The sequence below is a fragment of the Chionomys nivalis genome, chromosome 11, assembly GCF_950005125.1.
Source record: "Chionomys nivalis chromosome 11, mChiNiv1.1, whole genome shotgun sequence".
Taxonomy (NCBI): Eukaryota; Metazoa; Chordata; class Mammalia; order Rodentia; family Cricetidae; genus Chionomys; species Chionomys nivalis.
In genome coordinates this window covers 22010302-22026709 of record NC_080096.1, presented here as the reverse complement: position 1 = coordinate 22026709, position 16408 = coordinate 22010302, and the positions used below count along the sequence as shown (strand labels likewise).

General features: G+C 43.9%; 1 protein-coding gene across 4 annotated transcripts in view; it reads right to left on the bottom strand.

Annotated features, from left to right (window-relative positions):
- Window positions 1–16408, bottom strand: part of Zcchc17 (zinc finger CCHC-type containing 17) — a 50966-nt gene that overhangs the window by 16234 nt on the left and 18324 nt on the right. For all 4 annotated transcript variants that reach the window (XM_057783845.1, XM_057783842.1, XM_057783843.1 and 1 more), the window contains 3 exons: window positions 6466–6566; window positions 5092–5183; window positions 1008–1108 (listed from right to left, as the gene is read on the bottom strand). In XM_057783845.1, coding sequence (XP_057639828.1) covers window positions 1008–1108; window positions 5092–5183; window positions 6466–6546 — 274 coding nt within the window. In that variant the 5' untranslated portion in view covers window positions 6547–6566. The remainder of the gene's footprint in view (window positions 1–1007; window positions 1109–5091; window positions 5184–6465; window positions 6567–16408) is intronic.

The window sequence follows — 16408 nt, the reverse complement described above, 5'->3', positions numbered from 1 at the left end:
ACCAGAAGAGGGCGTCTGATCCTCTGAACCTAGAGCTATAGGAAGTTTCTAGGACACTTCATCTCAAGAGTAGGAAAGAAGTACATGGAGTAACTACAGAACTATGTGTAAATGTGTTTGTATTTTGAACCTTGAAGTTAGATGGTGTCTGGAGAAGGGACACAAGTTTTCCAAATATCTGGAAATAATCTAAATACCAAATATTACCACGATATCCTCAAGGGCTATTGCTTCTTTCACTGTTACAGTCTCCTTCTTGCTCTACATTAATAAAAAACAGGGGCTTAATTTAAACCCCCACAAATTTAGGGCTAGAGAGATGGCTTAGTGGTTAAGAGCATTGGCTGCTGTTCAGAGAACCCAGGTTCAATTCCCAGCACTCACATGGAAGCTCACACCTATCTGTAACTCCAGCTACAGGATCTGACACTCTCACACAGACATACATGCAGGCAAAACACCAATGCACATAAAATAAGTAATTAAAAAAAAACCCACAAATTCAACCAGGACAAATCTGCCGCCAGTCACTGCAGAAAAATGAACAAAGTGTGATGGCTGGAAAGCTAGGGAGGAGAGGCGACATTGAGGTCACTCTGGAAATAAGAAGATGGCAGTCTCTCTCATTATAGTTCTAATAAGGGAAGTCAGGCTGAAAAGCTTTTAATATTTGAGTAAGACTAGAAGAAACCTGAGGAAATAGAGCCAAAAGGAAGTGACAATCCTCTATCTTTATTTCAGAAAAGGACAGTATATTCACAATTCTGAACTTAAAGAGATAAAGATGGAGAAGAAAGGATCTAGTTTGGATTCTTAGGGAATGTATCTTCAAGTCACTTAATTTCTAGAGCAGAGTCATTGTGCATGGGGATAAGTGTGGTGGAGGACAGCGTGAATGAGTTCAGGCTGTGGTCAACTGAAAAACACACCGAGCTAAACTAACATGGTCTCCTTCAGCCAGCAGGGAGCACACAAAGGAGGAGACAGGAATGGCAGACGTCCCATACCTTTGCAGCCACACTTCTTGCAAGTAGTGTTCAGGACAGCCTCAAGGGTGATCTTCTGCCCAGTGTAATCCTGGAAGGAGCGTCTCCGCCTCTCTTCTTGTCTGTAATGAAAGAGATCCTGACCACTGGCACTTTTCAGAGATGTGGCCAGATACATTACAATGTAATGCTGCTTGTTGGTTCTCTGTTTTGTTTTTGTCAAGGAAGAAAGAAAGGAAAAAAAGCATTGGGCAGAATGAGACAGTTAAATAGGTCCCTCTTTTTTTCTCTCTCTCATTTAGAATAAGCTTTGTTATTGTTTTATTTTGGTTTTTCTAGACAGGGTTTCTCTGTGGTCCTGGCTGTTGTGGAAATCACTCTGTAGACCAGGCTGGCCTTGAACTCAGCAATCCGCCTGCCTCTGCCTCCTGAGTGCTAGGATTAAAGGCATTCATCACCACTTCCTGGCACAAATAGGGCTTTGAATAAACAATTATGAAAGAGACTAGGTCTCCCTTCAATAACATGAATGAAATTAAATGAAATTTATACCCTGGCAATGCTGAAGCATGCATGCAGGCCGTATATGGTGGTTCTGCTGAACCTGCCCATATTGGGTTTCATGGTCTAAAGTGATGAGGACGACTGACCAGGTCTCTTCCTCAACCTCAATAATATACAGGAAAGATATCTGAAAGTATAATTGCCAGGTGGGGGTGGTACCTTTACAGGCTTTCTAGAAATCAGGTCCGACTTTCTTACAAGATCTTAGTATTGGGGCTTTCAGTTTGTCTCAAACTGACTTCTCCAGCCTCCTGTTTATTTACTGAGGCACTGGCCAACGAGTCAATTCTCCTTTTCTCAGTGGCTGAGTGTCTCTCCTTAGGCAGATCCCACTCTGAAATGCCCTGCCTCCCTTACTCTACCTCTACACTGCACTCCCCAAACACCCAAGGTTCCTCTCTTCAAGTCTCATTCCCTGAATCCCTAGGACACAGGAGATTTTTGTTTCTAATCCTGTCACACTTTTAACGGGCATAATCTCCTGTACAAAAGACACACACGGAAGGCACTTATAGTAAGTATATGGCGCACTTAGTTTTCACAGTCTGAACTTCTTCATATGACCAGCACTGGGGTTGGTAATAACACAAACAACCTCTCTTAAAACAGACATCTCAGCCCAGCGGCGCACACCTTTAATCCCACCCAGCACTCAGGAGGCAGAGGCAGGCTGATCTCTGAGTTCGATGCCAGCCTGGTCTACTAAGGAGTTCTAGGACAGGCAAGGCTCTGAAGCTACAGAAAAACCCTGTCTTGAAAAACAAGCAAACAAACAAACAACAAAAACCAGTCATCCCGAGACCAGCCTGGTCTACAAGAGCTAGTTCCAGGACAGGCTCCAAAACCACAGAGAAACCCTGTCTCGAAAAACCAAAAAAAAAAAAAAAAAAAAAAACAAAACAAAACAAAAAAAAAAAACCAGTCATCCATGCTCATTGCTAGTCATCAAGCCTACTCCCAGGGTAACCACTGTTCTTCTAACACAAAACCACTTTCTCTTTACGGTAGCTACCATCATGGTAGACACCTACAATCCCAGGACTGTGGAGTCTAAGGAGAAGATCACAAGTTCAAGACTAGTCTGAGCAATTTAGCAAGGCTCTGTCTCAAAATAAAAGTAGTAGAGTACTTAAGATGTTAACAGTTTTAAGAATACATGCCTAGCATACAAAAAGCCCTGGTTCCAACTTCCAGTATCAAAAGACATATTACACACACACACACACACAGACTTCCTGTATAATTTTTTGTGGAATGTATCCACATTGTTGTCTATAGTTATGAATCATTTATTCTCATTGGTATATGGTATTATTTTGCTGTTGTCAAAAACAGGCTAGCCTTGACCTTACAGAGATCCACCTGCCTTTGCTGGAACTGAAGGCATGTGTTACCACGTTCAGAGAAAAATACGGTTATTAAACACTTAAAATGTGGCTAGTGTGACTAACAGATTAAGATATTAAACTTCAGCCGGGCGGTGGTGGCGCACGCCTGTAATCCCAGTACTCGGGAGGCAGAGGCAGGTGGATCTCTGTGAGTTCGAGGCCAGCCTGGTCTACAAAGGGAGTTCCAGGACAGACTCCAAAGCTACAGAGAAACCCTGTCTCGAAAAACAAAACAAACAAACAAAAAAGTAAAAGTAAAGATATTAAACTTCACAAGGCTGAAGCACTTTCATGAGTTAAGAGTACCTGCTGCTCTTTTTTTTTTTTTTTTTTTTGGTTATTCGAGACAGGGTTTCTCTGTGGTTTTTTTTTGGAGCCTGTCCTGGAACTAGCTCTTGTAAACCAGGCTGGTCTCGAACTCACAGAGATCCGCCTCCCTCTGCCTCCCGAGTGCTAGGATTAAAGGCGTGCGCCACCACCGCCCGGCCTGCTGCTCTTTCAAAGGACTGTGGTGTTGATTCCCAGCATCAAAAAGATACTGGCTTACAATCATCTGTAACTCTAATTCCAGGGAATCTGACACCCTCTCCTGGACTCTGAGCGCAACAGACACAAGTGGCACACACACATACATGCAGGCAAAACACCTATACAGATAAAATAAAAATGGAAAAAAAGATACTAAATGTCACTTACTTATTTCTACTTTTTGAGATACTGAAGACTGAACCCAGGGTTACTCCACACTAGGCAAGCACTGGACTGCACGCAGGCTTCATCTCCAGGCCCCTTTTTACTTTTTGTTTTGAACCAAGAGTCTCACTAAGCTGCCTGGACTAGCTAGGGCTACAGGTCTGCACCATCAGACCCAGTTCTTAAATTTTACTTAATTTTTATTAACTTACGTTTCAATAGTCCCATGTTATTTGCAGCTACCTAGATATAATTTAAGTTCTGAAAATGTTTGCACAAATGTCTGGCCTTTGCCCCAGAAGAAGTTAAATGCATAAAGAGTCATTTATCTGGTTTGGGTTAGAGAAATGGGTCCTTACAAAACATAATAAAACCTCAACAACAAAAACCAAGACAGGCATCTGGGAACATAGGGGAAGTCACTCGCTTATGGATTCAAACCAGGTGTCTTGATTTGAAGAGCAGTTTTAAGTGGCCCTGAGACACAGTTTAAACACATCCTCGTCATAATCAACCCCAGTACTCTAGGATTCTAAGGCACCCCAAGCCCACCAGTCCTCCCTCATAGCAAGGGCCTCACCTTCAGCTCTCACTCTCTGCCCTGACTGCCACTGTGTTGCTCAGGCTTCATCACAGCTCACACAGAGCAGTGGTTCTCAATCTGTGGGTCACGACCCCTGTGAAAGGGATGCTCACTCTCTCAGTGGTCTCCTTGCTTCTGTTTTTTCATCCAATCCACACAATTCAACTAGTACGTGGCGTGTGCCAGTGTTAGTACTCAAACGAAACAAAACAAAAGTGCTTGCCATAAGGTCTGAGGCCCTGAGCTCTACCCCGAGGCCTGAATGGCAGGGGGAGAGAAATGCTCCCACAAGCTGACCTCTGACCCCCACAATGCTCCCCAACAAATAAGTGGATGTAAGGTTTTTTTTCACAAAAAGAAATTCACTAAAGGATTTGAATCAGATTGAAGCTTCCTGTATCTCCAGACATCACTTAGATAAAGAGAAAACCTTCCGTACTGAAGTGAAAGCTCAGAAGGCCATGGGAGGTGCAGGGGTCAAAGACAGGAAGCTAGCACTGTCCATCCCCACCCTTCTTCAGAGCCAGGGCAGAGGTCACCGCGGAGAGTCAAGTGACAGCACTTAATGAGCACCTGCTGCTACGACGGAAGGGAAGGGAAAGAAAACAAACTGCCTACGAGACCCCCCAGCACCAGAGTCGTGTGCGGTCATTTCATCTTCCAGCGCCACACGGCAGGCTGTGTCGGCATGCACAGTGAGACCCTGCCTCAACACAGACAAGAAGTACGCTTCACACCTAGAGAAACCAAAGGGCATCGATGCCGCGCTACTCATTAATGCCATCACAGCCTACGATGGTAGCAGTCCCAACCTACTGTGATTTACTGCAATCTGTATTTATGGTGGGATTTTAGCTCTTCTGAACCCTTTACCTACTCAATGATAACGTTGTTGGGATCGAGGTCTTTCCCAGTTCCTTGGTTGACAACTTTCATGGAGAGGGACACTTTTATTCTATCATTTTTCATCTGAAAAAGACAAAACAAGAGTCACCAAAATACGTGCGTGCGTGCGTGTGTGTGTGTGTATGTGTGTGCGTGTGTAGGAGGTGTTCATGTGGGTATATGTGTGTATAGAGGCCAAAGATCAACCTGAGGGGCATCCCTCTGGGCCTTCCACCTTGTTTTTTTGAGAACGGGAGCTCACCCATTCAGTCAGGCTCCTCCTCAGCACAGGGATTATAGGAGTGTATCACCACACCTAGCTTGAGTACTAGTGCAACCGAACTCAGGTCTTCATGTTTGCATGGCAAGCATTTACCAACCAAGCTATGTTCCCAGGCCTCCAAACCCTTTAAGTACCTGACCACCAATTTGTAATACCTCAGAGTCAAGCTTGCAATCATCATAACAAACATCAAATGGACTAAGTACTAAATTAAGAACACTGGTAGTAAAAAGAAGTAGAAAGGGCAGACTTAATGGCAGAAGAGATATAGAATATAACCTTTATCCATTCCTATCTTGGAGGTAAAACAGAGGCCAGGGGCCAGTGAGATGGCTCAGTGGGTAAAGGTGACTGCTACCAAGCCTAATGACATGAGTTTGAGTCCCAGGATCTACATGGGGTGGGGGCAGGGTGGAGGGAGAAATTCCAGCAAGCTGTCCTCTGATCTCCATGTACACGTGGCCTGCATGTAGGGATAGGGATAGGCAGATAGACAGCAGACATACACACCCCTGCTTCAGCCTCCCAAATGCTAAAATTACAAGGGTATGCCACCACACGCAGCTCTGGTTCAGTCTTAAATCTACAAAACATAATACACCGAAAGCACTCAAACAGGCTGCAGTTTTTTAAGAGCTTCACAGCTTTCTGCCCGCCGTTCCCTGGTAGAGCACAGAGGGTATGTATTCCCATGCCTACGCTGTCCATCCCATGAGATGGTGCCAATTCTAGGAAAAATGACTGTAAACTGTGTGTCCTTTCCATTCTGGCCCAAGCCGAAGTGCACCTGACAAGTACTCTTTGGGGCTGTGGTAAAGATGTAACCTCCTTCTTTGGCTCTCCTCCTTCTGACCTCAGGAGGAGAGTTTATGATCACTCCTACCACACGTCCATACTCCTGTTGTTTCTCCTAAGTCTGCAGGACAGACAACCAGAAGATTCAAACTCAAACTCAAGACAGATGACTGGGACAAGATTTAATAACGAGAATGTCAGCCACAATGAACATTTACACACTCACCATCACAGAATTCCAATAAAACCTCAGCTTTTTATAATCTTTCAAACCACAGGAAACTTTACCTCTCGGCCAATGAGCTTCACCCACACTTTATCTCCAACATCTACTATCTCAGAAGGCTTGTCCACTCGGCAGGATGACATGTGAGTTCGATGGACCAGACCTGGGTACAAGAAAGAGAAATAAAAATTTATACTCTGAATGTATGGGTAGGAAAAAGATAGAAGCTGGGGAATACAGGGAAAAATTTAAACTTTCAATAAAAATGTTATATAGATTAAAACTACAAGGTTAAACAATTTAAGACCACCTTTTAACCTAATCAACCAACAAGCACTGTTTAAATTATTTTATGTGTATGTTTATGTTTGCCTGCATATCTGTACACCTAGTGCCACAGAGGGCCAGAAGAGGGTGCTGGATCTCCTGGAACTAGAGTTACAGACAGCTGTGAGCTGCCATGTGGATGCTAGGAATCAAACCCTGGTCTTGTGGAAGAATAGCCAGTGTTCTAAGCACTGAGCTGTCTCTCTAGCCCCAGTTAATGTTGACTCAATAACTACTTGGCTGGGGTACAGCTCAGGGGTAGAACATGTGCTTAGTATACACTAGGCTGGGGATTCAATTCCTAGCACCAAATGATAGAAAAGGAAAAAAACTAAATTAAACAATATTCAGTGTTATAAATATTCAATAAAACAAAAACAGCCACATAAATACAGTGCCCAGTTTTGCTTTCTGTGATATTAGGGATTGACCTGAGCCTTCTGCATGGCAGGCATTCTACCACTGAGCTATATTCCCCATCTCCTCAAAAGATTTATCCTTAATTATGTGTATGTGTGTCAGCATGCCAGTGTGTCTACCTGCATATGAAAGTGTCCAGAGGCCAGCAGAGGGTGTTAGATCCCCTGGAGCTGGAGTTGCAGGCAAACTGTAAGCAACACAGTATGGGTGATGGGAAACAAAGCCAGGCCCTCTGCAAAGCAGCAATTGCTCATAACTGCTTAGCCATCTTTCCAGTCCCATTCATACAGTGTAGATATATACGTTGGTAAAGTTCTTTAAAAGAAAAGGCATACATATGTTACACCTTTGACTTTATCCTCTTGTGGGGCTTATCCTTATCCTTCTGGGACTTTGCACATGCTAGACAAATGCATCTATGAGTGGTCAAGGTAGTCATGCCTTTGATAAAAGAATTATCATTGAAACTGTTCAAAGAAAAAAAGCAATACAGGCAAAAAAAAAAAAACACCTGTGGGCAAAAATGTTTGAGGTATTATTATCTATAATGTTAAAAACATAAGAATTGAGCAGTGTGTTGGTTGGTGGTGCACACCTTTAATCCCAGCACTCAGGAGGCAGAAGCAGGTAGACCTCTGTGAGTTCAAGGTCAGCCTGGTCTACAAAGCAAGTTCCAGGACAGTCAGGGCTACACAAGAGAGACCATCTCGAAAACAAAACAAAACAAAACAACAGCCCTGTTTTCAGACTGAAACCCAATCTCAAAACACACACAAAAAAAATGTAATTCCAAATATGCTTAGTTATAATTAGTTATAACTTATAATTAAATTAGAAAACATCTTGATAAATGATGGCAAATTTGTCAAGTGGAAAAAGAAGCAACTATTTAAATTAATTACAGAAAATAATTATGGTCAATGTTAAGTAAAAAAGATATATAAGTACTTAGAAAAAAAAAAAAGAAACAAACTCAGCCAGATGGTGGTGGCACATGCCTTTGATCCCAAAACTCGAAGGCAGAGGCAGGTGGAACTCTGTGACTTCAAGGCCAGCCTGGTCTACAGAGTTGTTCCAGGACTGCCAGGGCTACACAGAGAAACCCTGTCTTGAAGAAACAAATAAATAAATACAGATTTTAAAAAAAATTAAAGAACGGTTTCACTATGTAGCCAAGACTGGACTTCTGATTGAACTACAGGTTTGTACCACATACCCTAGCAAAGTACTATTTTTAACATATTAAACTGACAACAATGGCTAGAAAACAACCATTATTGGCCAAAACAAAAAATTAGAAACATTATTAAAATAAGAGTTAAGTTTTAGAAGTTACTTAACAGTAACTACTTAAAAATGATAAGCCTGGGAGGGGAGTAGCACAGGAGTAGGAGGAGCACAGCAGTAGGAAGAGCACAGGAGTAGGAGGAGCACAGCAGTAGGAGGAGCACAGCAGTAGGAAGAGCACAGGAGTAGGAGGAGCACAGCAGTAGGAGGAGCACAGCAGTAGGAAGAGCACAGCAGTAGGAGGAGCACAGGAGTAGGAGGAGCACAGCAGTAGGAGGAGCACAGCAGTAGGAAGAGCAGAGCAGTAGGAAGAGCACAGCAGTAGGAGGAGCACAGCAGTAGGAAGAGCACAGCAGTAGGAGGAGCACAGGAGTAGGAGGAGCACAGCAGTAGGAGGAGCACAGCAGTAGGAAGAGCAGAGCAGTAGGAAGAGCACAGCAGTAGGAGGAGCACAGCAGTAGGAGGAGCACAGGAGTAGGAGGAGCACAGCAGTAGGAGGAGCACAGCAGTAGGAAGAGCACAGCAGTAGGAGGAGCACAGGAGTAGGAGGAGCACAGCAGTAGGAGGAGCACAGCAGTAGGAAGAGCAGAGCAGTAGGAAGAGCACAGCAGTAGGAGGAGCACAGCAGTAGGAGGAGCACAGGAGTAGGAGGAGCACAGCAGTAGGAGGAGCACAGCAGTAGGAGGAGCACAGCAGTAGGAAGAGCAGAGCAGTAGGAAGAGCAGAGCAGTAGGAAGAGCACAGCAGTAGGAGGAGCACAGCAGTAGGAGGAGCACAGCAGTAGGAAGAGCACAGGAGTAGGAGGAGCACAGGAGTAGGAGGAGCACAGCAGTAGGAAGAGCACAGGAGTAGGAGGAGCACAGCAGTAGGAGGAGCACAGCAGTAGGAGGAGCACAGCAGTAGGAGGAGCATAGCAGTAGGAGGAGCACAGCAGTAGGAGGAGCACAGCAGTAGGAGGAGCACAGGAATAGGAGCAGCACACACACTTGCCTAAATGTATAAGATCCTGAGTTTGATCTGAGCACCACAAAAAAAAATTTTAATTATGTAATTAAAATAGTTTTAACTTTAGCTGTCATAGTGGCACACATCATTAATCCCAGCCCTTGAGAGGCAGAGGCAAATAAGTGGATCTCTTTGGGTTCAAGGCCAGCCTCATCTACATAGCGAGTTCCAGAACAGCTAGGGCTATGTATATAGAGACTTGTCTCAAAATACAAATCACAACAACAATAACAATTTTAAATTCTTATTCTTCTTCTTCTTCTTTTTTTTTTTTTTTTTTTGGTTTTTCGGGACAGGGTTTTTCTGTGGTTTTGGAGCCTGTCCTGGAACTAGCTCTTGTAGACCAGGCTGGTCTCGAACTCACAGAGATCCGCCTGCCTCTGCCTCCCAAGTGCTGGGATTAAAGGCGTGCGCCACCACCGCCGGGCTTTAAATTATTCTTAAATTGTGTCTGTAGATGAGTGCAGGTGCCCTCAGAGGCCAGGGTGTCAGATCTCCTGGAGCTGGATTTCAGTTGTTTGAGAAACACCTGATGTTCTGGGAATTGAACTTGGATCCCCTGGCAAAGCAATCCATGCTCTTCACTGCCAAGCCATCTCTCCAGTCCCTTGCAGTAATTAAAAATCACCCCTTTCCTGACTGTTGAAGGTGAACTCCTTTAGAGAACAACCTTCTTTCTATATTCCAAGGTAATCCTCAGCTGTGGGCACAAGATAGAGTCCAGTCAATCATCGTCCTACATCTTACTGATCATATTAGGGAGAGATACAAGAAACCACCAATGCCACCATCCTACTCCAACTACAAAAGCTGTCAATACCCATCTTGACCAGCAGGTGGCAAGAGTCTGTCAGAGGAAAGTAAAGCAACCAAGAAGACAGAGCCTCGGGTTATAAACTGAGGTCTGGGGGCTGGAGAGATGGCTCAGTGGTTAAGAGCATTGCCTGCTCTTCCAAAGGTCCTGAGTTCAATTTCCGGCAACCACATGGTGGCTCACAACCATCTGTAAAGAGGTCTGGTGCCCTCTTCTGGCCTGCAGGCATATACACAGACAGAATATTGTATACATAATAAATAAATAAAAATAAATAAAATAAAAAAATAAAAATAAAAAAAATAAATAAATAAACTGAGGTCTGGTCGCACCTACCTGTAACCTAAGCACCTGGGAGAGAGGCTGGAGCTTGAGGCCAGCCTGGGCTATGTATGCAGACCCTTTCTTTAAAAGCAAAACATAACACAAACACCTGACACATCTGATACTAACCAAGGATGAAAATAGAAGTCCCCAGCCATACTGGCCAAAACCATGTGTCTGTTCCTTTGCACCAGGAGTTCTGGTGAGCAGTCTCTATAACCACTTCTAGGAAACTGATCTAAAAGAAATCAGTTTGGATTGTGCACCCAGGCTGATCTTGACCAGGGAGCAGACTCATCTAGTTGCATGAGTCCCGAGTAGCTGGGGCTACAGACAAATGCTGCCATGTGGCACAACGCATACAGATGGGAACTTATAAGCAACCTAACACTCAACAGAAGTACAGCAATTACTTCAACCTAGGAGAGCCAGTCAAACGTGCCAGTGATTCATTTCGTAGTAAAATCTGTCTAGTTCTGTGCACATCTAGAGTTTTCCATGTTAAGAATAGTACAACATAAAATTATATAGTGTGACCCAAAACCCTGACCATGGGTGTAGTATCCTGCTGGCTGGTTTTATGTCAGCTTAACACCAGCTAGAGTCACTTTGGAAGAGGGACTTCTACCCAGGCAGATGGTCCTGGACACTATAAGAAAGCAGGCTGAGCAAGCCATGAGGAGCAAGCCAGTGAGCAGCACCCCTCTGTGGCTTCAGTTTCAATACTGTCCTCCAGGGTCCTGCTGGAGTTCAAAGGTGGAGTTGTAAACTGAAATAATCCCTCTCCTGGCAGAGTGGTGGTGGTACATACCTTTAATCCCAGCACTTGGGAAGAAAAGGGCAGGTGGGTCTTGAAGTTTGAGGATGGCCTGGTCTGCAAAGCAAGTTCTAGACAGCCAGAGCTACACAGAGAGAAACCCTGTCTCAAAAAACCAAAAACTAATGTCTTAGTTAGGGTTTCTATTGCAACTCTGTAGACCAGGGTGGCCTCGAACTCAGAGATCCGCCTGCCTCTGCCTCCCAAATACTGGGATTAAAGGATTGTGCCACTACTGCCTAGCTGACCACAACAACTCTCACAAAGGAAAACATTTAATTGTGGTGGCTCACTTACAGTTTCAGAGGTTTAGTCCATTATCATCATGGTAAGACACGGTGGCATGCAGGCAGACATGGTGCTGGAGCTGAGAGTCCTTATATCTTGACTCAGAGGCAACAAGGATGTAGTTTGAGACTAGACACTGGGTGGTATTTTGAATATATAGCACCTACACAGTCACACACTTCCTCCAACAAGACCAAACCTATTCTAACAAAGCCAACACACCTCCTAATAGTGCCACTTTCTATGAGATTATGGGGGTCGATTATATTCAAACTACCACAACCAAAAAGCAAAACAAATCCTTTCTCCCTAAGTTGCTTGTTTCATTGAAGACAGTATTACAGATGAACTCTTTCACTAATTTTTAAATATTTTATAATAAAGAAAATTTGGAGATTTCCTTCTAGAGAAAATGAAAATAATTATTTTGAGACATAAACTAGGAATTGTGTCTAAAATAACTGCCCTCTCAAGGAAATTTGAGAGACCTTTTTAGTTTTATTTTTGAGACAGAGTCTTGCTATTCAGGTTAAGCCAGCCTCAAACTTGTGAGGCTGCCTCAGACTCTAAGTGCACTTAGAAGCATGCACTTCCTCATCTGGATGCTGAAGAATCAGTGCCCTCTCTCACAAACTTGGGTGCATACACATGAGTGTTTGTATGAGCCTGAAATTCAATGTATTTATCCCTTCTGTTTGGAGCTTCTATTAGGAGCCATTGTTTTCTTTATCAATGGCCAATGGGTCTCTTACATGTAAGAGAGTTGATTCTACAGATGGTATTTTATCTCCAAAATGCTTAATATGTAAATATAATGTGTAAATATATAGATATAATATAAATTAAGTTTTTAATTAGGTCATCATGCTATCTCCAAATTGAGTAAAATTCATGCATCTAGGGTTTTATCCCCCAACCATGCTGATGTAATAAGCAGTCTTGCCTAACTGAAAAGTTTGAAGAGGAAATTCAGATCCCTGAAGAAAAGGGAAATCTCACACTCTGGCAGTTTTGGCTACAATAGTCCTCAGATTATTGAAATTCATTCCACTCCTCCATCATTAATGTGCAATGTAAAGGAAATTAATGTGCCTAAGATACCCGACAGAGCACTGTACTTCTTCCCTAAAGCTAAAGGTCTACTTACTGGAAGCTACAAGGAAACACTGGCAGTTACAGTGCGTCCTCCTCTCATCAAGTGTTATCAACACTTTTGCTTTTGATCCAGGAGACAGCTGCCATTTCTGGCAGAATAAAAAGCGAAAAATTGGAAACAAATTAAAATGATTACACTCACCCTCTGAAACTGTAAGCCCCTAAAAACTCTTTCTTCTATAAGTTGCCTTGGCCGTGGTGTCTTAGCATAGCAGAAGAAAAGTAGCCCGGACAGGTACGCAGGCTATATTTGTGTAAGAATACTCAGAGCCAGCCAGGCAGTGGTGGCGCAGGCCTTTAATCCCAGCACTCAGGAAGCAGAGGTAGGCAAATCTCTGAATCTCTGTGAGTTCAAGGCTAGCCTGGTCTACAAAGTTCCAGGACAGCCAGAGCTGTTACACAAAAGAAACCCTGTTTCAAAAACCCTAAAAGAAAAAATAAGAATCCTCAGTGCCTGCAAGGAACACCTGTCCACACCTGTCCTAGCAGTGTGAGACTGGCACTAGAGCTGTAGCTTAGGACAAGGACAAGAAGAGGAGATCTCACATGCTCCTTACACATACGGTTCCTGTCTCGTATGGAGGCCCAGGCTGGCCTCAAACCCATACTCCTTCTGCCTCTGTCCCCAGGACTGGGATTGTATAAGTGTGCTTCCAATCTAGGCTTTTGCGCACCCCCACACACACCCAACTTCTGATTCAAAGTTGGTTGAATCCATGGACACGGCCCATGGACACAGGGTCAACTATAACAGAAATGGAATTTGAACGAGCCTGTCAGTGCCCTCACATCATAAAACATATCCCTATTTTCTATCACTGAGATACAGCACCCTCTGTACTAAAAGGCAGAAAGATTGGTTTGCCTACAGGCAGTGGACTCTGGCCGTTCTACTCCAGTAGATGCTCCAGATGCAGAGACACACAGTTTCACTTGCTCTCCTGAGACTGAATCCCACGCCCTGTGCGTACGAGGCAAGCACTGTACCACTGAGCTCTACTTTCTGCTGCTGTGCCTGGATTTCTGAAATGGAGCCACAAATGCCCAAAGGGCGTATGAAATCCATCATCATGTTCAATAAACCCAACATGACACTTAAACAGAATGAGTCCCAACTGAATGTCTGTCAGTAAAGGAAGAAAATAACATAACCCTGATACCTGGAGGAGCTGACTACTCAATCACTATGTAAGAGAGAGCTTACTGCCGCTCCTTAGGATGCTCTCCCCATTGCTTCAGGCTCAATATCAATCTCTTTACGACTTCAACTGGATAGAAAGCAAGAAGGTGAAATTGTCAATCCAGGAGAGGATGGGAAAAATGTCAAAAAAACAAAAAACAAACCGGCAAAATGAAAGTTCTCCTTTATTTTTGGGGTCTGTACATTCCTTCTCCAGAATTTTCTGTGAATCACCTCCAGCACAGGACAATAACACAAGCAGAAAAGGTACTGCTTCATGCCTACATCTGTTGGGGTTAGAATACAGTCAAACACTAACACTATGTTGCAGGCAAAAATGGAACCCAGGAAGAATGAAAGACGGTTCTGTCAATCAAATAACCAGAGTCTAAAATACAGACATCATCTCCATTCCACAGATGAGAAAACTAAGAGTAAAAAAACCAAATGATTTGCCCAGGTCAAGAATCCAGTAAATAGCAGAGCTGGGACTTGAATTCATGTGTCTATGCAGTAAGTCTTATCGACTGTCCACTGTATCTGAACGACCTAGCTGAATTCAAGGCTGTCTCCCTCACTTCCTTACACACTGCTTTAATTTACTCCCAAGTCTAGGTGTGTAAGGCTCCACTGTTTACTATGACAGTCACTAGCAGCATAGCTATTTTACGCTTAATTGTTAAAATAAAAAGTCAGCAACTCCTGAATTGGAGTGCACAAATATGGTAAAACATAAAACATGGAAATACATTTGGCTGGGTGGGGTGGCACATAACAAAAATCACATCCCTCGTAGCCTATGTAGGCTGACCACTGTGAGTGCCATCCCAGCAGGCAGTGTGAGATCTAGCCTCACAAATTACAAATGGCAGCAAGCTTAAGGACCTGAGCTCCATCCCTGAACCCCGCACACAAAAGGCCAAATGCAGCGGCTCGCATCTGTAATCCCAGCACTCCCACAATGCAATGGGAGGCAGAGACTGGAGACGCCTGGAAGCTAACAAGCCAGCCAGGATGCAGCCAACCAGAAATAAGAAACAACGTAAGGTGGAAAAAGAGAACTGCCTCCCAAAACCTGTCCTCTGACCTCCACATGTGCACCGTGATGCCCACGTATGTCAATAAAAAGTGCACATTTGAATGTATGTGTATGTATGTGTGAATAGAATGTGTATGTGTGTATATATGTGTTGGGTCTGTGTATATGTGTGTTTAAGAGTGAGTGTGAGTGTATATGTATGTGAGTGTGTATTGTTTTGGTCTTTGTCCTTGTTTCCAACAAAGAACCCACAAAACATGACTATCTAGTAACAGGAACACCTTTACTAGTTATAAGAAGCCCCCCTTGGCGTTCATGCTAATACGGTGACAGAGCAGCAGGTCCCTGGACAGTCTCTGGATGGGATGGGGATGGTCACGGGAAGAATCAAGTGATTAGAAGTTGGGACATTCAGCCCCAGCCATTGAAGTCCTGCTTAGGGAATGGGGGAGCAAGGGAGCCCTGCAGAGATCTGTGTAGTGCTGGGGCTGGTGAGGAGCGTGCAAGGCTGGGTAGACATAGAGAGCATCAACATGTCACCCCACTCGGCTCAGTCCTACGTGTCCCTTCCATTGTTTGCTACTGAACTCTTCTCATCTCATCATAAACAGCAACAGTAAGGAAACTGTTTTCCTGATTTCTGTGAACTTTTGCTTTGGTGTTTGGGTCTCTGTTTGTTTGAGATGGTCTTACTATGTAGCCTTGGCTGGCCTGGAACTTATTATGCAGCTCAGGCTGACCTCACACTTAGAGATCTGTCTGCCTCTGCCTCCTAAGTGGCACTGGGATTAAAGGAGTGCCGCACCATGCTCTGTTCAACGGTTTTTTAAAACAGGGTATCAGACAGCCCAGGCTGCCCACCAATTTATTATGTAGACAAGGCTGACCCAAATTTCTGATTCCTCTGCCTTTATTTCCCACGTGCTGGAATTACAGGTATACACCACACCTGGTCTACTCTAGTAAATTACCAAACTTAAGGAGAGGGTCACGGAAATCTCCAAACTAGAACTGGCTGGTCATCTTTAGGAGCACCTGAAGGGTGACAATCTTGTGGACAGAGCCCCTTTAACTATGGTATCTGATACTAATTCAGGGTTGATAAGGTCAGAATTGAACTGAAAGTTGCTGGATATCTTGTTGGTGTCCAGAGAAATGCAAAATTAGAAAATTTTGAGAATTTTATGTGTGAGAAAATTAAAGAAAACAGATCTGTAGCACTACCACTAGGACGTATAGTGCTCCGAGGAACACTAGAGACCCAAGGTCAGGGCCAGGAAGATGCTTCAGTGGGTAAGGTGCTTGCCACCGAGCCTGATGCCCTGTGTTCAAACCTGGGACCCACAGGG